The 22,468-nt window shown below is 40.1% G+C and overlaps 1 protein-coding gene across 1 annotated transcript in view; it reads left to right on the forward strand.

The window, feature by feature from the left end:
- ttn.1 (titin, tandem duplicate 1) overlaps positions 1-22,468 on the forward strand; it is a 136,324-nt gene that overhangs the window by 70,621 nt on the left and 43,235 nt on the right. Inside the window, 46 exon segments of the mRNA XM_051906834.1 lie at positions 606-905; positions 1,020-1,328; positions 1,533-1,723; positions 1,847-2,276; positions 2,360-2,668; positions 2,776-2,957; positions 3,039-3,168; positions 3,292-3,591; positions 3,677-3,994; positions 4,087-4,383; positions 4,470-4,769; positions 4,876-5,190; positions 5,284-5,432; positions 5,519-5,669; positions 5,786-6,067; positions 6,164-6,466; positions 6,585-6,887; positions 7,022-7,303; positions 8,058-8,357; positions 8,443-8,745; positions 8,848-9,156; positions 9,341-9,622; positions 9,787-10,086; positions 10,169-10,462; positions 10,566-13,535; positions 13,621-13,941; positions 14,039-14,323; positions 14,530-14,829; positions 14,911-15,327; positions 15,418-15,693; positions 15,780-16,079; positions 16,183-16,485; positions 16,584-16,883; positions 16,988-17,275; positions 17,390-17,692; positions 17,770-18,072; positions 18,159-18,464; positions 18,602-18,889; positions 19,003-19,293; positions 19,415-19,702; positions 19,808-20,398; positions 20,492-20,596; positions 20,712-20,909; positions 21,019-21,315; positions 21,427-22,014; positions 22,133-22,435. Coding sequence (XP_051762794.1) covers positions 606-905; positions 1,020-1,328; positions 1,533-1,723; positions 1,847-2,276; positions 2,360-2,668; positions 2,776-2,957; positions 3,039-3,168; positions 3,292-3,591; positions 3,677-3,994; positions 4,087-4,383; positions 4,470-4,769; positions 4,876-5,190; positions 5,284-5,432; positions 5,519-5,669; positions 5,786-6,067; positions 6,164-6,466; positions 6,585-6,887; positions 7,022-7,303; positions 8,058-8,357; positions 8,443-8,745; positions 8,848-9,156; positions 9,341-9,622; positions 9,787-10,086; positions 10,169-10,462; positions 10,566-13,535; positions 13,621-13,941; positions 14,039-14,323; positions 14,530-14,829; positions 14,911-15,327; positions 15,418-15,693; positions 15,780-16,079; positions 16,183-16,485; positions 16,584-16,883; positions 16,988-17,275; positions 17,390-17,692; positions 17,770-18,072; positions 18,159-18,464; positions 18,602-18,889; positions 19,003-19,293; positions 19,415-19,702; positions 19,808-20,398; positions 20,492-20,596; positions 20,712-20,909; positions 21,019-21,315; positions 21,427-22,014; positions 22,133-22,435 — 16,260 coding nt within the window.

Raw genomic sequence — 22,468 nt, forward strand, 5'->3', positions numbered from 1 at the left:
TTATTCGCGCTGACTGACAGATCTGACAGTGCGCGATCCCGATATACACACAGAATTACAGTATTTCAAAAAATCTGTTTTGGCGAGTATTCACGCAAACATTATCTGTTATGTCTTAAGTGAACATTTGGTTAAAAACATCTGATGTGTAACTGTAATATTATATTACATCTGAGTGGTACAGTAAGTCTTAATATATAGGCTGTCTGTTTCATTAATGTTAATCAAACAATTGTGGAATCATGGAAAAAAAAAATATATATATATATAATTTTCCTATAGATATGGGTTTTGACTTGGTTTGTGCCAAATTTGGTGTTATTGTCAGGGATTTTGAGGTATGGGTGCTAGATGATTTTGTTTTGGGACATTCAGAAAACTTTAACTTGATTTTTCTCAAAATTGACTTCAAACAGCTCAGTCATTTTTTGTCGGATTCCAACAAATATTTTTAATAGAGAATAACTCATTTGCACATTGCGACTTATTTTGCCAGCACAGGTCACACACACACACACACACACATATATATATATATATTACATGTTGTATTACTTGTTTTAATATTCATACAAAAGGGATAAACAACTTTCTTGAAATTTTAGGAGTTCCATCTGCCCCAGAGAAATTGCACTATACGGAAAGGACCAAGAATACTATTACACTGACTTGGGAACCTCCTCGTAGTGATGGCGGTTCTCCAATCAGAGGCTACTATATTGAAAAGATGAGGCAAGACAGCAATGAATTTGATGTTGCCAACCGTCAACTCTGCAAAGACCTCACCATCACTCTGGAAAATTTGACTGAGAACATGATGTATGACTTCAGAGTGAAAGCTGTCAATGAGGTTGGCAATGGGGAACCATCCAAAGCAATCAGCGTCAATATTCAGGATGATGAACGTATGTATCACTCCCTATAATATAACTCCTTGACCAATTTTGAACTTGTGTAGTTTTAGTTTGCTAATACAAATTATGCCTTAACATTTTCATTGATATTTTGCTCTATTTTAGATTCACCTACTGTTAAGTGGTTGAAATTCTTTAAGAGAGATGCCATTATTGTCAAGAAAGGAGCAGCTATTGAAATTCCTGCTGAAATTTTTGGCCTACCCTTGCCTACCTTTGAGTGGACAAAGAATGGAGTAGTTATTGACCAACCCACTGAGACAATGACGTTGGAGTCAGAGGAGATTAACAGACAAACTATCAACACCAAAATTGGCATTCCTGAAACTGTAAGACAAGACACCGGCCTATACAAGTTAACTGCCACAAATACCCGTGGAGTAGGTCAACGCACAATCCGTGTGGATATCTTGGGTAAGCCTTTAAATGTTATTCCGTATTCAGTATGATTTTACTTAAGCTTATTGATTTTCCACCACATGGTACAAGTTACACAGGATTTTTTCCTGTAGTTAAGTTATTTTAGGGACATACTTTATTTTCAGCAATTTTGTTACAAGATTACCTTTATGAGGTGTGACTTGTGGTGTGACTGTGACTGTGGTGTTTATTTCCTAGATCGCCCATTGCCACCAAGAAACATTGTGGTGTCTGACATCAAAGCTGAGTCTTGCTACCTTACCTGGGATGCTCCAGAGGACAATGGTGGAAGTGACCTCACTAACTACATCATTGAGAAGAGAGATGCCAGCAAAAAGAAGTCTGACTGGGAACAGCTGACATGCTGCGTTATTGACAGACGTTATGGGGTTAATACATGTTATTAATACGTATTACTTTGAGACAGTTCCTTCTAGAATGACACTGTGCTATGTGCTTATAAATACTCTAAATGTTTTTTATTTTTTATTTTTTTTAATTCCCTTCTGAAGGTGTACAAGTTGGAGGCCTATGGTACCTACCAGTTCCAGATCAAAGCTGAGAACAAGTTTGGGGTCAGTGATGGTTGTGAATCAGAAAAGGTTGAACTCAAAGATCCATTTGGTCTTCCCGGTCCACCCCAGAGGCCAAGGATTATTGGACACACTCGCTCATCCATGTTGGTCACTTGGGAGCCTCCAAAAGACAATGGTGGCTCAACCATTCAAGGCTACTGGCTTGAAAAGAGAGAGAGAGGTGCTGTATACTGGAGTCGTGTTAACAGGGCACCAGTCACAAAACCAGCAGTCAAGGGTCTGGAATACAATGTGCTGCACCTTATTGAGGGTGCCGAGTACAAGTTCCGTGTGATGGCTCAGAATGCAGCTGGCGTTGGACCTCCAAGTGAATCAACAGAGTGTGTGTTTGCGCTTGATCCAAGAAGTAAGTAATATTTTTTATGTTGATATGTTTATGAATTCCAGTTCCTAATGAATACAACTCTCCATTCTTAATGTTACTTGTAGACCCACCAAGTCAACCACCAGCACCTGTAGTAAAAGACAAATCCACAAACAGCGTGAGCCTTTCTTGGACCCCACCAGAAAAAGATGGAGGAAGTCCAATAAAGGGTTACATTGTTGAAGTTCAGGATGAAGGTTCACATGAATGGAGAAGGATCAATACACCGGAGAAGCTGATCCTGACTAATGCATACACTGTGTCAGGGCTTAAAGAGAATAAGAAATGCAGGTTCAGGATTGTTGCTGTCAATGCTGCTGGTGAATCTGAGCCAAGTCCCAGAACTGCCGATATCATTGTACAGGATATTCTGGGTAAGTCTTACTTTTGTGTGTTACAATAATACAGAATAATATTTAATACATATATGTTGAACATTATATATGATTAAAGATATATGTGTTACTTGACATGTTCACAGAGGAACCTGTCATTACCTTGGAGGTCACAGTTAATGAACTTCTGAATTGTCGTGCTGGAACAACCATCAAGATTCCAGCCACCATCTCTGGCAAACCTATTCCAAATGTGACATGGGACTTTGATGGAACTGCTCCAACAGAGAAAAAGAATGAGCGTCACACTCTGCCGAAGGATTCAGAAGTAGGATTATTCATATTTTTTCAAAATACTCAGTTTGTTCAGTCTAAACCAAATAATACATTTTACATTTTAACTCTGCAGATATCATCCAGTGATACAACATCAGTAATGACAATCCCTGAATGTAAATTAAACCACTCTGGCCGATATATCATCACTGCCAACAACCAGGCTGGCACTAAAGTAGTTAAAGTGCGCGTGAATGTACTTGGTAAGCATATTCAAAATCCCTAAAATCATGAATACATCAAAACCCGATAAAATAGTAGTATCATTAGAATACAGAAAGTCTAGAAGTATGTATTATATCACATAATGTGTCTCTTTTGTCTAGATTTGCCTGGAGCTCCAAAAGACATTAAAGTCAGTGACATCACACGTGGAACATGTAGACTAACCTGGAGTCCTCCAGACTGTGATGGTGGTGACAGGATCAAGAGCTACTTCATTGAGAAAAAGACTGTTGAAGGAAAGGCTTGGACAAAGGTCAACCCAGCTTGTGCAGCGCAGTCCTTAGTTGTGCCAGACCTCAATGAAGGACAAGAATACTTTTTCCGTATAAGAGCTGAGAATAGCTTTGGTTTGGGGCCCCATACCGCAACCATTCAGCGGACTAAAGCCAGGGATCCTATTCGTAAGTGTATTTTGTATATGAGTCTGTCATTAAAAATGCTTAAATACAGTTTATTCTAACTATTCAAAACTCTGTATTATTGTAGATCCTCCGGATCCTCCCACAAGAGTCAAAATCGTTGATGTGTCCAAGGGCATTGTGACTCTGACTTGGAAGCCACCCAAAAATGATGGTGGTGCACCTGTGACTCACTACAATGTTGAGCGTCTGTGGTGGGATAGCAGTGGAAAGCAGCAAGAGTCCTGGAGACAGTGCAACCGCCGTGATATTGATACCACCACATTCAAAGTGGAGGATCTCCACCAGGGTGCTGAATATGAATTCCGTGTTAAGGCTGTGAATGAGGTTGGTGCGAGTAGACCATCCTCTACAGCAGGACCTATCATCATTAAGGACCAGAACAGTATGTACAGAGCAACACACACACACAAAGCAATTCAGTGAATTTAAGAGATGCATGGTGTACCAACTCACCTTTCTTCCTTTCACTTTTAGGGGCACCTTTCATTGAGCTTCCAGAATTCATGGAGGTTGAACAGGGTGAAGATATTCATATTGTTGCCAAGATTAAGGGATGCCCATTCCCAACACTCACATGGCAGAAGGCTCCACCTCACAAGGGTGAAAGCAAGGTTGATGTTGAGTATGATGAGCACATCAACAAGCTTGTGTCTGATGATAGCTGTACACTGCTGATCCAGCAGGGCAAACGCTCAGATACAGGCCTCTACACTCTTACTGCTAGCAACAGCCTTGGCACTGTTTCCAAGGAAATGAGGCTTAATGTTCTAGGTAAATTGCAACAACCATTTTTTATATGAAGATATACTGTATAGGTGTTGTTATTATAAATAACATAATTCTCTTCTTTTAAACAGGACTTCCTGGGGCTCCATCTGCCCCCATCAAATTTGAGGAAATTCATGCTGAACAAATAACACTGTCATGGCTGCCTCCTAAGGATGATGGTGGCTCCAAAATTACAAACTACACTATTGAGAGACGTGTTGCCAACAGGAAGACTTGGATACCTGTCACTAGTGAACCCAAAGAGAGAATATACACAGTCGAGAATCTAATGCCAGGCCACGAGTACATTTTCCGCATTAGGGCTCAAAACAAATATGGTGTTGGTGATCCTCTTGATAGTGAACCTGAAGTAGCCAGAGATGTGTTCAGTAAGTATTCATTCACATGTTTAATGTTTATATTAGGGACATGTTGTATGTTTAAATTACAATAATTTCAGTTGATTACATTGATCATTTTATGTGCTTTTTTAAGTGCCACCTGGCCAATGCGAGAAGCCAACACTTTCGAGCATCACAATAGACTCCATGACTGTGAACTGGGAAGAGCCAGACACAGATGGAGGGACTCCAATCACAGGCTATTGGCTTGAGCGTAAAGAAACTACATCTAAACGCTGGAACAGAGTAACTCGGGATCCAGTCAGGCCCATGCCACTTGGTGTGTCTCACAAAGTCGAGGGACTCATTGAGGGATCTCAGTATTTGTTCCGTGTGACTGCAATTAATGCAGCAGGATGTGGACCTCCAAGTGAGCCATCTGATCCAACATTTGCCAGAGAGCCAATAGGTAGGAAAACAATACAGTGTGAGATTCTATGGCATATTTTTGATACACTATGACACACTATTTTCACACTTTGACAAATCTGTTTTCTTGTAGCTCCTCCTTCTCCACCAACACCAAAAGTTACCGATTGGACTAAGACTACAGCAGACTTGGAATGGATTCCACCCTTGAAGGATGGAGGTTCAAAGATAATGGGCTACTATGTTGAATACAAAGAGGAGGGCACAGAAGCATGGGTTAAGGTTTGTTTAAGACTCGACTATGTACATTTCAGCAAAACATGTTCATATACTTTTTTTTATACAAAAATATCTTCTTTCTGTTCCAGGCCAAAGACAAGGAAGTTAGAGGGACTAAATTTGTGGTCAGTGGACTGAAAGAGAATGCATTGTTTAAGTTTAGAGTTTTGGCATTCAATGCTGCTGGCCTGAGTGAACCAGGAGAAGTTGCTGATGCCATTGAAATGAAGGACCGAATAAGTAAGTCTCAGTGATTTAACATGTAATTCTTCCAATGAAGTGTGATTTCTTTGTTTGTGTGCAAAATGATGTAAAATCTAAATAAAGATTCACGTGTGACATTTTTTTAATTTCAGTTTTGCCAGTTCTTGAGCTGGATATTTCAGTAAAGGAGAAGATGGTTATTCACGCTGGAGGTGTTATTCGTATCCTGGCTTATGTGTCAGGCCAGCCTCCACCTGTGATAACATGGGGCAGAGATGGTTACCCAGTCCCACCAGAAGCTGTTATTGAAACCACCTCAATAAGCTGCTCAATGGTAATTAAAGACTGCACAAGGGCACAACGAGGTGTTTATACAATAACAGCCAAAAATGATGGAGGAGAGGTGAAGAAGTCTATTATTGTTGACGTACTTGGTAAGTGAGAATTATCAGGCTCAAATCATCCATACGTTACTATGAAATAGCTACATTAGAGAATTTACATTTTCTGTTCTTATTTTGCATCTTCAGATATCCCTGGTCCAGTGGGGGTACCATTCACAGCAGAAAATCTTACAACTGATTCATGCAAGCTGAACTGGTTTTTCCCTGATGATGATGGTGGATCTGCCATCTCCAACTACATAATTGAGAAACGTGAAGCTGAGCGCAAGGCTTGGACATCTTGCTCCTACACAGCTGGCAGACAAAATGCTGTAGTAAATAATCTGGTGCTTAAAAAGGCATATTTCTTCAGAGTTGCAGCTGAAAATGCAATTGGAGTAGGTCCTTTCTGCCAAACACCATGCGAAATTGTGATTAAAGATCGTATCAGTAAGTATTTTTCGCCCTGGATTTAAAATAGCTTTAAACTATTGACTAAGTAATGCAGCTGTAAAATAGTATTCAACATTGGATGGTAGCTAATCATCATTTGGCCTCTTTTTACTAGATGCTCCAGACCGTCCAGAAGACATTGAGGTGACTGCCATCACTAAAGACTATATCAGTGTGACATGGAAACCACCCAAGTATGATGGAGGATCTGAGGTGATATCCTACATTCTTGAGGCTCGCATGATTGGCAAAGACAAGTTTGTCAGACTGACCAAAGAAACACTGATGGATAGGAGATATACTTTTGATGGTCTCCGTGAAGGTGACACCTATGAATTCCGTGTCAGTGCAGTGAATGAAGTTGGTCCGGGTAAACCATCCTTCTCCACTAAGCCAATTACATGTAAAGACGAACTTGGTGAGTGAAGTGTTTTTGTTTTTCAAGTGTTCTTCGTTATGTACACCACTATTATTATTATTATAAACCGCTAACTCTATTTTTTAAGTATTAATGACATTCATGATATGATTTTTTTTTTTTTTCAATTTTAGAGCCCCCTACAATTGAGCTTGACTTCCGTGATAAGGTTGTTGTGCGTGTTGGTGAAAGCTTTGCACTCCAGGGGCGTTACACTGGAAAACCAGCCCCATCTGTCACTTGGTCTAAGGATGACAAAGAACTGAAAGCAGACAATCATATCAAGTTCAAAAATACACTTACCACAATGTGTCTGGGTATTATGAAAGCTCAGCGTGGGCACAGTGGCAAATACTGTGTGACAGTTGAAAACTGTACTGGTGCTCGTAAAGGCATTTGTAATGTCATAGTTGCAGGTAAGTCTCATGAAAAGAGAGAAAAAAAGTTTATTTAACTGTAAAATAATATGTAGGGCTGCCCTCAACTAAAGATTTTTCTAGTCGACTCGATTTAAGCCATTAGTCAACTAATCGCACGTTTATATTAATAAGCCATGAATCATAATAATGAGCCTTTAATTGCCTATATATAATACATAAGCCTAATCAGCACCCAAGCGCACACATAAAGCTTGCCATAGAGCACCAGCAAACGTAATGATTACGAGTGTGTCGTGAAAATACAGCAAGGAGACTGTCTAAACATTATAATATGCACACCTATATGCATATTTCATACGGATTACATAAACTGAGAATATTTATTTGACATTTAAATTGGTTAGCTTAAAAGTAGACATCTCAAGCTTTCTATAGATATATTTCTCATGTCTGTGAGGCAAGTATACACTGATTTTCTGTTCATGTTTGTTACGTGCTCAAGTCACTGAGACCGAGACGCCAGAAAGCGCATCCTGATTGTTTTTTATTATTTTACAAAATGAAAGAAATAAAAAGTAGGCCCTTTACAGTTCGCATTACTCTCTTTCTGTATGACCAAAATGACGGAGTATTTTAAGTTAAATTTTTTCTACGAAAAAAAAAAACAACCTCTTCTAACTGTTAGTCGACTATTAGGGGGCAGCCCTAATAATAAGATGAATAAAAATACATATTTTGGGCTTATAACTAACAAGCAATCTATCTATGAATATTCTGTCCATTCTTTTAGATCGACCATTGCCTCCAGAAGGCCCAGTTGTCTTTGAGGAAGTTCACAGAGATCACATGGTTATTTCTTGGAAGCCCCCTCTTGATGATGGTGGATGTGAAATTTCTAACTACATCATTGAGAAAAGAGATGTAAACAGAGACATGTGGACAGCTGTAACATCTGCCTCCACAAAAACCCACTGCAAAGTACCTAAGCTTGTAGAGGGTCGTGAATACATCATGAGAATTTGTGCTGAGAACATGTACGGCATAAGTGACCCACTGGAGTCAGAAGAGATGAAAGCTAAAGATCTATTCAGTATGTAAAAACACACAAAAAAAATAGTTGAACATTAAAGCTGTAAAAAATTGTTTTGTTCCTAATATCTTGCACATAATTACAGGGGTACCTGAGGCACCTGAGCAACCCACTGTAAAAGACGTCTTTCATGATTCAGCGCTGGTGATTTGGAACCGGCCTCGTGATGGTGGAAAGCCCATCACAAACTATATCTTGGAGAGGAAGGAGCCCTCCGCTAAGAGATGGTCTCGTGCAACTAGAGATCCAATCTACCCTGCTACACAGTATAGGGTACAAGACCTTGTTGAAGGCTGTGAATATGAATTCCGTGTAATGGCAGAGAATGAAATTGGAACTGGAGATCCTAGCCCTCCAAGTAAACCTGTTCTTGCTAAGGATCCCATTGGTAAGTCTTTGTGTTTTAAAGGTTTCCTTTTCTTAATGCTTATCAGGAAGAAGTACTGTTGATCATTCTTTATTCACTCATTCTCACTTTATTCTTTAATAGTTTTGCCAAGCCCACCTGTTTTGCCTGAAGCTGTTGACAAGACTAAAGATTCTGTGAGTCTATCATGGCGTGTTCCTCGTCATGATGGTAAAGGCAAAATTTTTGGTTACTTGATTGAGTATCAGAAGCCCGGTGCAATCGAATGGATCCAGGCAAATGAAACTCCTGAATCATGCCCAGACACCAAGTTTGTTGTGACAAATCTACCAGAAGGTGGAGAGTTCCAATTCAGAATTATGGCTGTGAATGCAGCTGGAAAATCTGAGCCTGCATATGTCAAGGAACCAGTGACAGTTCATGACAGACTTGGTAATTTCTTTCTTTTTGTTTACATATTCAGAAAATGCATAAGAGTAGTATTGAAAAAGTAGGTGTTGTTTTATAATACTACTCTCCTCCTGTAACTGGAAGTATGTTTTTCACATACTGGAAAGTAATCGCTAAAAATGTATTAATTCATATTTCTGTCTGTCTTATCTCAATTCTCATGCAGAGGAGCCTGAGTTGCTGTTACATGCCAATATGGCTCGTGATCACCTTGCCATGGTTGGGACAGACATCACACTCAGTGCCACAATTAAGGGCATGCCAATACCTACTGTCTCTTGGAAAAAGAATGATGGTGAAGTTCCTGCTCATTGCCTTATAGAGGTCACAGCAAGCGGAAGCAAACTTCACATTAAGAAGTGTACCCGTGCTGACTGTGGCAATTATACCATCACTATTCAGAATGCAGCTGGATCGAAATCTGCTACTTGCACTGTTCTCACTCTTGGTATGAATGTTTTAAGAACAACTCTTAACGAACAATAGATAGATAGATGGATGGATGGATGGATGAATAGATAGATAGATAGATAGATAGATAGATACACAGTATGTATAATTAAGTAGATGCCTATAGTAGCACCTCAATGACTCTTTTTCTTTTTGATTTAGATAAACCTGGACCTCCAAGGAATCTTACCATCTCTGAAATCACAAGTGAATCAGCTTACCTGACATGGAAAAAGCCAGAAGATGATGGTGGTGCTGTGATCTCCCACTATGTTGTGCAAAAGAAAGATGTAGCAGCTGAGAACTGGGTTCCAGTGTCTGCTGCATCTAAGAAGCTGAGCCTCATGGCTCAGTATCTGATGGAAGGAATTCAGTATCTCTTCCGAGTTGCAGCTGAGAATCAGTTTGGCAGGAGTAAATTTGTTGAAACCACCAAGCCCATCAAGGCAGTTGATCCTCTTTGTAAGTATTAAATGTAATATTTTTAAATGCTTGAAATTTATGTACCAGTTTGTTAAATTAAGTTGTATATTTTTACCTAAAGATCCCCCTGGTCCACCCAAGAATCTGCATCATGTGGATGCAGACAAAACTGAAGTATGGCTTCAATGGGAGTGGCCTGATCGCACAGGTGGAAGTGAGATCACTGGATTCATTGTTGAGCATCAAGAAGAAGGTTCCACAGACTGGGTAACCTACAAGACTGTCAGCAATCCTCAATGCCATGTTACTGGACTTGTGGAGGGCAAAACCTACAGATTCCGTGTAAAATCACAAAATGCAATTGGCATTAGTCGACCAGACACCACTGTGCCAATTACTTGCCAGGAAAAAACCTGTAAGACTTATACAATATTTTATTATATCATCTTATTTTTTAACATACAAATATTTATTGACAACATAAAATTAAATTTTATTATGCTAATAATCTTTTTCAGTGGCTCCAACCATTGAAGTTGATGTGAAGCTTATTGAGGGTCTTGTTGTCAAAGCTGGCAGTACAATTGTTCTCCCAGCAGTCATGCATGGAATCCCAACTCCAACACCCAAGTGGCAAAGTGAAGGAAATGAGCTTAAAACTGAGGGCAAATTTAAGATTGTTACTGAAGGAAAATCAACTGTCTTGACTATTAGTGAATGTGTCAGAAATGACAGCGGAGAGTATATACTTTCTGTGGCAAATCCTGCTGGAAGCAAGTCCGTTGCTCTACATGTCACAGTCCTTGATGTTCCATCTGCTCCAGTTGGTCCTGTAAATATCCTTGAGGTTACCCCCGATCATATGATAATCCAGTGGCGTCCTCCAAAAGATGATGGTGGTACACCTTTGATGAACTATGTTGTAGAGAAGAAGGATGTCAAGAAGCCTTGGGAGCCATGGTCAGTTGTGAGTTCTGGAAGTACCAGCACAAAGGCCAAAGTCCCACGTTTGGAGAAGGGACGTGAATATATTGTGCGTGTACGTGCAGAGAACAAAATTGGCATTGGAGCTGCCCTTGAAAGTCCTCCCACTATTGCCAAGCATATGTTTAATCCACCAGGCCCTCCTGGCCGACCAACATGTTCTGATATAACAGAAAATGCTGTAACAGTGTCATGGACTGAACCAGAAACAGATGGAGGAAGCCCTGTGAGTGGCTACATTGTTGAGCGCAGGGAGATGACCGGCAAATGGATTCGTGTCAATAAAACACCAGTCCTGGATATAAGATACAGGGTGTGTGGTCTGTTTGAGGGCAACAGCTATGAATTCAGAATCTTTGCTGAAAATGTTGCTGGTGTAAGTGAGCCTTCATATCCATCAGACCCAGTGAAAGCTAAACGTCCAATTGGTCCTCCAGGGCCTCCAAGTAACATTAAGCTGAAAGACTGGAGCAAGTCATATGCAGATTTGGTATGGACCAAACCTTCCAGAGATGGTGGCAGCCCCATCCTGGGCTATGTTGTTGAATGCCAGAAATCAGGTTCTGCACAATGGGACAAAATAAATAAGGATCTAATCAAGTTTTGTGCATTTAGAGTACCTGGACTTAGTGAAGGCACAGAGTACAGATTCCGTATTAGAGCCTCAAACAAAGTTGGAGATGGTGAGCCAAGAGAACTCACAGAATCTGTGCTTGCCAAGGACATTCTTGTTCCCCCCGAAGTAACTGTTGATGTTGCTTGCCGTGACCTCCTAACAGTTAGAGCAGGGCAAATCATCAACCTTGTGACCCGTGTAAAGGGCAGACCTGATCCAGAAATCACTTGGACTAAAGATGCAAGAGCTTTAGGCAGAGATAAACGCACTGAGATGAACAACAACTTCCCTCTTGTTGAGCTGGTAATTCAGGAAGCTGTTAGAGCTGATTATGGAAAATATGCAATTCAAGCAAAGAACAGCAGTGGTCAAGCACATGCTACAATTATTGTTAATGTACTTGATATTCCTGGAGCCTGTCAGAATTTGAAGGTTGCTTATGTAACTAAAGAGTCATGTATGGTGTCTTGGGAAAATCCAGAGGATAACGGTGGCACTGAAATTACTAATTATATAGTTGAGTGCCGACAACCAAGTCAAAGGGGATGGACAATTGTTACATCTGACTGCACTAAACGACTTGTCAAAGCTCCACTTATTGAGAATTGTGAGTATTTCTTCCGTGTGAGTGCAGAGAATAAAATTGGTGCTGGTCCACCAACAGAAACAAAAGCACCAGTCCTTGCTGTTGACCCAGTTGAGAAACCCGGTGAGCCAGAGAACTTCCACATCACTGAAATTGGCAAGACATTTGTCTTCCTCAAATGGAAGAAACCAGAATATGATGGTGGCAGTCGTAACCTTGCTTATCATATTGAAAAGAAGCCTAAAGAATCGGATGAATGGGAAAGATTACACAAAGGTGCCATAAAGGAAACCTATTTCATGGCTGACAGATGTATTGAGAACCAAATTTATCAATTTAGAGTTCAAACAAAGAATGAGGGAGGAGAGAGTAACTGGGTGACAACAGCTGAAGTTCTTGTAAAGGAGGAACTTGTACAGCCAGAGCTCAAAGTCAAACTGATAGGAGTTCTTGTTGTTAAAGCTGGAGATGCAGTTCCAATTGAGGCAGAGGTTATAGGTAAACCTCAGCCTGATATAAAATGGTCTAAAGAAGGTGTCACTGGAGATATCACCAAAAACCCAAGAGTGCAAGTTGAAACTGGCACCAACTTCACTAAATTCCTGCTTACAAATTCAAGACGTGGAGATACTGGAAAATACATAATTACTGGAACAAATGCTGCTGGAACCTGTTCTGCTGAGGCCAAGGTGAATGTTCTTGATAGACCAGGTCCTATTAGAGACCTGAAAGTGTCAGACATCTCTGTGGACAGATGCAAGCTTACATGGGAGATACCAGAAGATGATGGTGGTTGTGAGATCTATAACTACATCATAGAAAAATGTGAGACAAAGAGAGGGGTATGGTCAGTTCATTCAGCAGCTATAATTACCAATTCAGCTAAAGTTACTCGCCTTATCGAAGGGAATGAATACAAATTCCGAGTGAGAGCAGAGAACAAAATGGGTGCTGGCCCTGCTGTTGAAACTGAGTCTATTGTTGCAAGGACCCAGTTTAACAGACCAGGTGCACCAGATGCTCCAGAAGTGACTAAAATTACAAAAGAAGAAATGGTTGTTATGTGGTGCTCTCCTGATAATGATGGCGGAAAACCTATCACTGGTTATATTCTTGAGAAGAAAGAAGAGCATGCCATTCGGTGGGGCCCTGTCGTTAAGTCCCCAATTGCAGGGACACAGATGACTGTTACAGGTTTACTGCCTAATCATGAATACCAGTTCCGTGTTAAGGCTGAAAATGAAATTGGAGTTGGTGATGCAAGCAAGCCATCCAGATCATTCACTGCAAGAGATCCAGTTGGTATGTCCAATTACAGTCAAATATTTGGTGAAATGTTTGTTTTTGTCTTTAGAGTCACTTTTATTATTTGGTTTTCTATTTGCAGAGCCTCCTGGTCCCGTTAGTAACTTAAAGGTGGCTGACAGCTCAAAGACATCAATCACTCTTGCATGGACAAAGCCTACATATGACGGAGGTGCTCCTCTTATTGGATATGTAGTTGAGCTCCGAGTCAAGGGCACAGGCAAGAAGGGGGATGATGGCTGGAAAAGGTGCAATGTTGCTGCCCAGTTGATCGGAACAGAATTCACAGTCTCGAGCCTGGATGAGAAGCTTGCATATGAATTCCGTGTTTCTGCCCAAAATCAGGTTGGCTTGAGTCAGCCAACAAATCTCGAGGGAGCTGTGACACCAAGAGAAGTCTTGGGTGAGTTTCCATAGACTTTTCTATAACCTTTTTGGCAACATTCCTTTCTATTTCCCAATTTATTGTGTTTTTATCCTTTTTTTCCCCAAATTTTCAGAGGCCCCCGAGATTGATTTGGATGCAGAACTGAAGAAAGGTGTGACAGTTAGGGCTGGATGCCCAATAAGATTAGTTGCAACAATCAGAGGAAGACCTGCTCCCAAGGTCTTATGGAGGAGGATGGGAAAAGATAATGTTGTTCAGAAGGGCCATGTTGATCTCATTGACACTATGACATTCCTTGTTATATCTGAAAGTACTCGTGATGATTCAGGCAAATATTCATTGACTGTATCCAGTCCAGCTGGAGAGAAGGCAGTGTTTGTGAATGTCAAAGTACTTGGTAAGTAAAATACAAGCTCCCATTTATTCATCTGTTTCAGTCATGAGGCTTCTTATGATTATTTTTAAACATGTAGGATGAGTGAGAAAAAAATCACATGACTGAAACAGATGAGTAAAGTAAAATATATTAATCTATGAAAATACTTCAAATACAATTTTACTCAAATATTTACTTATTTTTTCTTTTTTGCATTTTAAAAACAGATACACCTGGACCTGTTGTTGGTCTTGAGGTTACTGACATCACAATGTCCTCTTGCAACCTCACGTGGTCTCCACCTGAAATTGATGGAGGCAGTGATGTCACTCATTACATGGTTGAAAAACGAGAAATTGATCGCAAGACTTGGGCAACAGTGAAAGCTAATGTTGAAAACACCACATTTAAAGTTAGCAATCTCGTCCCAGGAACAGAGTATTACTTCCGGGTCATAGCTGTAAACGAGTATGGTCCCGGAGTCCCAAAAGTTACACCAAAATCCTATCTGGCCTCTGATCCTATCAGTAAGTGCATTCTTAGCCAGAACAATTTTAAAGTTTTTGTTGAAACAGTATTACTATAACAATTGTGTCTCCTCCCTTAAGGCAAGCCTGACCCACCACAAAAGGTTGATGTTCTTGAGATTACTAAGAACAGTGCAACTGTGGGATGGGTGAAACCACTGCGGGATGGCGGATCTAAAATTGATGGCTACATTATTGACTACCTTGAGCTTCCAATGCCTAAACCTCCCAAGAAACCAGTAGAGGTTGAAGGTGAGGCCGTGCCTGGCGTAGAGCCCGTGGCTCCTCCTCCACCTGAACCTGTGGTTGAGGACAAGGAGTCGAAGGAGGAGAAAAAGGAGGAATGGACACCATACACAGTCGTAAAAGATTTGAGCATCTCTGTTGCTGGACTAAAGGAGGGAAGAAAATATCGTTTTAGAGTGGCGGCAAGAAATGCCATGGGATCCAGTCTTCCCACAGAGACAAGAGAAGCTTATGAGATCAAGGAGCAGATGTGTAAGTAATAGAATGAACATGTGTTACTCAGTTATTTGAATCAATAGATTTTAACTAAACACCTGTTAAATCTTGCGTTTTTTTCCCCAGTGGAGCCCAAAATCATAATGCCTGAGCTTGTCACTGCAAAGGCAGGGGCAAAACTGAGGGTTGAGGCTCTTGTATCTGGAAAGCCAGCACCTGTGTGCCAATGGAAACGGGGAGAAAATAATGTAGTCCCATCAAGCCGTCTTGCTGTGCACAAATCTCAGAACATGTGTGTGCTCATCATTAAGGACGTTTCAAGACAAGACAGTGCTGAATACAGCCTTGTTGCTGAGAACAGCACTGGAAAAGTTGACCAGACTTTGAAAATCATCATCAGAGGTTAGAACTTCATCATCACCACCTTCAATAATAATGGGCTATGTGAACATGCAGTTAATTTTTCTACAAACATTCTTTTCTGTCAGATATTCCTGGACCACCTGAGCCACCATTTGAGATCAGTGACATCGATTCTGATGCCTGCACACTCTCTTGGAACAAACCTACTGAAGATGGTGGTAGCAATATCACTAATTATGTGGTTGAGAAGTGTGATGTAAGCAGAGGTGACTGGGTTACTGCTCTTTCCAGCTGTGGCAAAGCTGGCTGCAGAATCGGAAAGCTTATTCCTGGAAAGGAATATGTCTTCCGTGTTCGTGCTGAGAACAGATTTGGTATTTCAGACCCCCTTACATCTGAAAGGATGGTTGCTAAATTCCCCTTTGGTAAGTTTGAAATGCAAGCATCAGCAGTGTCTGTCAACATGCAACTGATGACAAAAATGGTGAGGCCTATTTGTCAGTGTCTAACAATTTCATTTTCTTTTAGATGTTCCTGGAGAACCTTTGAACTGCCGCATCAACAAAGTGAACAAGGACTGCATGTTTGTGGCTTGGGATAAGCCTGAGTCTGATGGTGGCAGTCCAGTTACTGGATACTACATTGAACGCAAAGAGAGGAACAGTCTCCTTTGGGTGAAGGCTAATGATTCTGTTGTTCGCACAACAGAATATCCCTGTGCTGGCCTAATTGAGGGTCTGGAATACACTTTCAGAGTGTCTGCTATAAATCGAGCTGGACAGGGTAAACCAAGCAAGAAAACTGAGTTCATCACAGCAAGAACACCTGTTGGTAAGTGCATGTAAAATAAATTTGTAGGTATAAATGTTTGCATATTAGATATTTATGTTCTATATATATATATATTTTTTTTATTTTTTTTATTCTAGATGCTCCTGGAAAACCAGAGGTGCTTGATGTGACTAAGAACGCAGTTGCACTGGTTTGGACTAAACCAAAGAATGATGGTGGAAGCAAGATAATTGGATACTACGTTGAGGCCTTGAGGCTTCCAGGAGACACTTGGGTGCGTTGCAATACAAGTAGTCAAAATGTGCCTCGCGAGGAGTACACCGCAACTGGGTTAGAAGAGGGTGCTAAGTACCAGTTTAGGGTAATTGCCAAGACAGCAGTTAACATTAGCAGGCCATCTGAAATTACTGACCCCATTCTGGTGTCTGCAGAAAATGGTAAGCATTTTTATATTTTTAAAATGACTTTTAAATATTTTCGAAATGGCTGTGTCTATTGCTATTTGTCTTATTGATTTTCTGTCTTGTTTGCTTGTCTATAGTACCTCCAAGAATAGAGCTTTCAATACAGATGAAAAAGATGTTGCCAGTAAAGGCTGGGTCAGATGTTTGCCTTGAAGCTGAAATTTTTGGCAAACCAATGCCCAAGGTTACATGGAGCAAAAATGGAGAATTGTTAAAAGCTGACAAAGAATTCAAGATGTCTCAAAAGAGACATCTCTTTTCTCTGAGCCTTGATGCAGTTACTAAACTTCATAGTGGAAATTATGGAATTCTTGCAGCAAATGCAAGTGGTTCTACAACTGCAGAAATACAACTCAAAGTTTTAGGTGAATAAAATTATATTTTTATTGTTTCACCTAAATACTACTAAGTGAATTGGAAATATAGCATATTTGTGTCTCCTTTTTGCAAAATAATAATCACGTTTTCCCCTTACACAGATATACCTGGCCCACCAGCCTCTTTGAAGTTTGATGAAATACTTTCAGATCGGATTAAGCTGAGCTGGGAGGCTCCACTTGCTGATGGTGGTTCTCCGATTACAAATTATGTTGTTGATAAACGTGAGACAAGCAGGGCTAACTGGGCCCAGTATTCTGCTAAAATCAGTGGTAATACAAGAGAATGTTCAGTGGAGAGACTTATTGAGGGGCATGAGTACCAGTTCCGTGTTCGTGCTGAGAACCGCTATGGTACTGGTGATGCCATCGTATCAGACCCTGTTGTGGCAAGGAATCCCTTCAGTAAGACCTTACTATTGTTTTATGTATTTTATTGCTTGGATATATCATTTCTGTTTTAACATACTTGTCATTTACAGCTGTTCCTGGAGCATGTGACCCACCTGTCCTTACAAACATCACAAAGGAGCGTATGACTGTAAGCTGGAAGGAACCATCTGATGATGGAAAATCCCCTATCCTTGGATACTTAGTTGAGAAACGTGAAACCAAGGAAGTGAACTGGACCAAACTGAACAGAAAACCCTTGCTGGAGAGAACACTTGAGGTTGGAGGTCTCTCTGAGGGAGCTCAGTATGAGTTTAGAGTCATTGCTGTTAATAAAGCTGGCCTTGGCAAACCCAGTGAACCATCTAATGCTACCTCTGCTCTTGATCCTTTGTGTGAGTATCAGAATCCATTCATAATATCTTGTATATCAACAAATATGTGAGAGCATTTATCAGTACCTCTTAATACTTATTTACAGATCCTCCAGGCCCACCCATTTCTCCCAAGGTCACAGACACCACCAACAGCACAATTAGACTAACTTGGACTAAACCTGCAAATGATGGTGGAAGTGAAATTTTGGGATACCTTGTTGAATGCAAGAGAACTAATACAACAGACTGGATAAGATGCAATGTACCAAAGAACCTTCAGGATACAAATTATGTTGTGACTGGACTCTTGGAGAACTCAGAGTACCAACTTCGTGTTACTGCTGTAAATAAAGTTGGATTCAGCCAGCCTTGTGAAGTTCCCGAAAAACATGTTGCCAAGGATATTTTTGGTACTAACTTTAAAAAAAAATGATTGTATATTTCATTAATTATAATATCTTTAATAAAAAATTATAAAAAATATTGAAAAAATATATTTTAATTAATTCCTGAAATATATAAATGTATTTTTTCAATGTTATTCCAGTTCCTCCTGAGGCTGAACTTGACGCAGAGCTGAAGGACACTTTGGTGCTAACAGCTGGCAGTAAAATGAAACTTCATGCCACAATTAAGGGTCGACCAACCCCCAGGGTCACCTGGGCCAAGATGAACACCAACATTAAGGACAGACAAGGAATTGTAATCAAGACGACAGACACTGATACATTGGTTTTTGTTGAGAGAGTGAACAGATATGACGCAGGGAAATACATTCTGAATCTTGACAGTGTAAGCGGAATGAAGATGTACACAGTTATTGTCAAGGTCATTGGTGAGTTATGTGATATTAACAGGTTTTTTTTTTTGTTTTGTTCTTTTATATACATAGTTTATTTAATATTTTATATTAACTAAAGCATATATAACTCTTATAACACTAAACAGATACCCCTGGACCTCCACTTAATCTGATGATAAAAGAGACATCAAAGGACAGTGCCTCAATCCTATGGGATGCACCTCTAATTGATGGTGGAAGTGAGATTACAGGTTACATTGTTGACAAGAGAGATGCAGAAAGGAAAGCATGGTCAAATGTTTCAAACACTTGTACTAAAACATCTTTCAAGATTGATGGTTTAGAACCTGGTAGATCTTATTGCTTCAGGGTTCTGGCTCAAAATAAGTATGGCATTGGTGAACCATGTGAAACTGAGGATGCTGTTAGAGCTTCTGGTAAGTGAAGATCATTTTGGTCATGTAATCCTCAATTGCAGAAACCAATAATTCCAATACATGTTTTATAATAGTTATCTATAAAGGTTATCTATTACTGAATAAACGTAATATCTTCCAGAACAACCTGGACCAGTTGTGGACTTCAAGACCTTGCTGGTAACCAAGGACTCTTGTACTCTTTCCTGGAAAAAACCCATCAGTGATGGTGGAAGCCGCATCATTGCATATGTGCTTGAGGTCCTTAATGGCGAAGACAAATGGAAGGAGCTTCTTCGATCAAAGAACATGCAATATAGCGCAAAAGATCTTGTTGAAGGAAGGGAATACAAATACAGAGTATTAGCAACAAATGATTCTGGTGATGGTCCTGTGAAAGAACTCTCTTTGATTGCAAAAGATGTCAATGGTGAGATTTCTAATTTCATATATGTATAAAAATGCCCTTTAGCTCTTTCTGGTATATTGTGTTTTAAATCTGCTCTTTATCCATTCTTTTTCTATACTATTATAGTTTATCCAAGCTGTGACTTACGGGAATTGCCTAACTTGAACTACATTGCAAAAGAAGGAAGCAATGTTCGTCTCAAGATTCCTATTAGTGGAAAGCCTGTCCCTGTTGTCACATGGAAGAAGGGAGAGGATGAAAATCTCACAGACACAGGAAGAGTGTGTGTAGAATCCACAGCTGTAAACACAACTCTCTTGATACGTGACTGCCAAAGGACAGATGCCTCAAAATACACCATCACTCTTCGCAACGCTGCTGGGACAAAAGAGTCCACAATTTTCGTCAGAGTTGTTGGCAAACCAGGAATTCCAACTTCACCAATAAAGTTCAAGGAAGTGACTGCAGATGGTGCAACCTTAAAATGGGGTGCTCCTAAAGACGATGGTGGATCAGAAGTTACCAACTACATTCTTGAGAAACGTGATTCCATTACTAACATGTGGGTTACTGTGACTTCAACTGTGGACACAAACACTTTCAGAGTGTCTGGTCTCCATGAGGGAACTGAATACATCTTTAGAGTTAGTGCAGAAAACAAATATGGAATTGGTGAGGGCCTCAAATCAGAGCCTGTGGTTGCCAAGCATCCATTCAGTAAGTGGAGTTTAAATTATTTATTTTCAATATATACTATAAATAATATCAAAGTGTAAAAATCACACTTTCTTACTCATGATTTTTCCTCAGATGTGCCGGATGCACCTCCTCCCCCACAAGTCATGAATATGCGTCATAATTCAGCAACTCTTACATGGTTTGATCCAAGGAAAACTGGAGGCTCACCAATCACAGGTACAGAAATAATTAAATGAATATAAGACAATAATCATGTTTTTCATTCAAATATAGCTAGGAGTAAAACAATACTAGAACAATCAGATAAATAAACAGTATTTTTTGCTTACAGGCTACCATGTTGAATTCAAGGAAAGAAACAGCATGTTATGGAAAAGAGCAAACCCAACTCCGTTGAAAATGAGAGATTACACAGTGACTGGCTTAACAGAGGGTCTAGAGTATGAGTTCAGAGTTATGGCTATTAATTTGGCTGGTGTTGGAAGACCAAGTCCTGCCACTGAGCCAATGGTTGCCTTGGATGCAATTGGTAAGTACATTTTATTATAAAGGCTTGAGTCTTTATACTATCTAAACACCCCAAATTGTATATGTTTTTTTTTTTTTAATCATTTATTTAAACATATATTTTATTATAGATGCACCTGGGAAACCAGATGTGATTAGCATCACTAGAAGCACTGTAACACTTCAATGGACTGAACCTCAATATGATGGTGGACACAGGCTAACAGGCTACATTGTTGAGAGACGTGATCTCCCAGCCAAGGTCTGGGTGAAGGCTAATACAGTAAATGTTGTCGACTGTGCATATACTGTAACAGACTTGCAAGAGGGTTGCAAGTATGAATTTAGAATCAGAGCAAAGAATGCAGCTGGAGCAATAAGTCCACCCTCTGAACAAACGGATACCCTTGTGTGCATGGATGAATATGGTAAGACTCAATTGCTCTTTCTAGTGCATGTATCATGAGTAAATGATGTACCGTATCATCCGACCTGGGAAATTATTTTGCTGATTAGTTTATGTACTGATTATTTTGCAGCGGCACCAACCATTATAATCGATCCAACCGTCAAAGAGGGGCTTACTGTCAAAGCTGGAGATACAATTGTGATAACTGCAACGAGCATTCTGGGCAAACCCCAACCAACATCTGTTTGGTCAAAGGGTGGAAAGTATTTCAAGCCTTCAGATGTGTGTCAGATAGAAACTACACCTTCTTCTTCTACTCTTTCTGTCAAGTATGCAAGTAGGAAGGATTCAGGAGAGTACACAATTACAGCAAGTAACCCATTTGGTGTCAAAGAGGAAAATGTGAAAGTAACAATTTTAGATGTTCCTGGTCCACCAGGGCTACTTGAAGCAAGTGGAATTTCATCCGAAAAGGTCACTTTGACATGGACACCACCTCATGAAGATGGAGGATCTCCAATTAAATACTACACATTGGAGAAAAGAGAAACAAGCCGTCTCCTTTGGACCATTCTTGCTGAAAAGGTTATTGACTGCCACTTTGTTGCCAATAAACTTATCCAGGGAAATGAGTACATCTTCCGGGTTTCTGCTGTCAACAATTCTGGAGCTGGTGATGCCTCTCAATCGGAGCCAGTGAAAATGGTGGATAGTTATGGTATGTTTATTTTTGAAAAAACTCTTTCTCTCACATACTGCTCCATACTGCTCCTTTGTGTGTGATGCTGCATATGTATATGCAATAAGGTTCTCAAAAGACATATTACTTATTTCAGGTCCCCCAGGCCCGCCAGCTAAACCAGAAGTTGAAAATGTTTGTGGAAATTCTGTTACCATTGCTTGGAAAAGACCAGCTGATGATGGAGGAAGTGATATAACAGGCTACATGGTTGAAAGGAAAGAAAAGAAGGGAATGAGATGGACACGAGCATCAAAGAAAACAATTGCTGACCTCCACTTTGAAGTGAAAGGACTAAAAGAGGGAGTTGAATATGAATTTAGAGTAACTGCTGAGAATAAGGCTGGTTTTGGTGAGCCAAGTGAACCTTCAATGCCTGTGAGGACCAAGCTTGTTGCATGTAAGTAAAGTGATTAAATATTATTTTATATGA

The sequence above is a fragment of the Ctenopharyngodon idella genome, chromosome 9 (genome assembly GCF_019924925.1).
Source record: "Ctenopharyngodon idella isolate HZGC_01 chromosome 9, HZGC01, whole genome shotgun sequence".
Classification (NCBI taxonomy): Eukaryota; Metazoa; Chordata; class Actinopteri; order Cypriniformes; family Xenocyprididae; genus Ctenopharyngodon; species Ctenopharyngodon idella.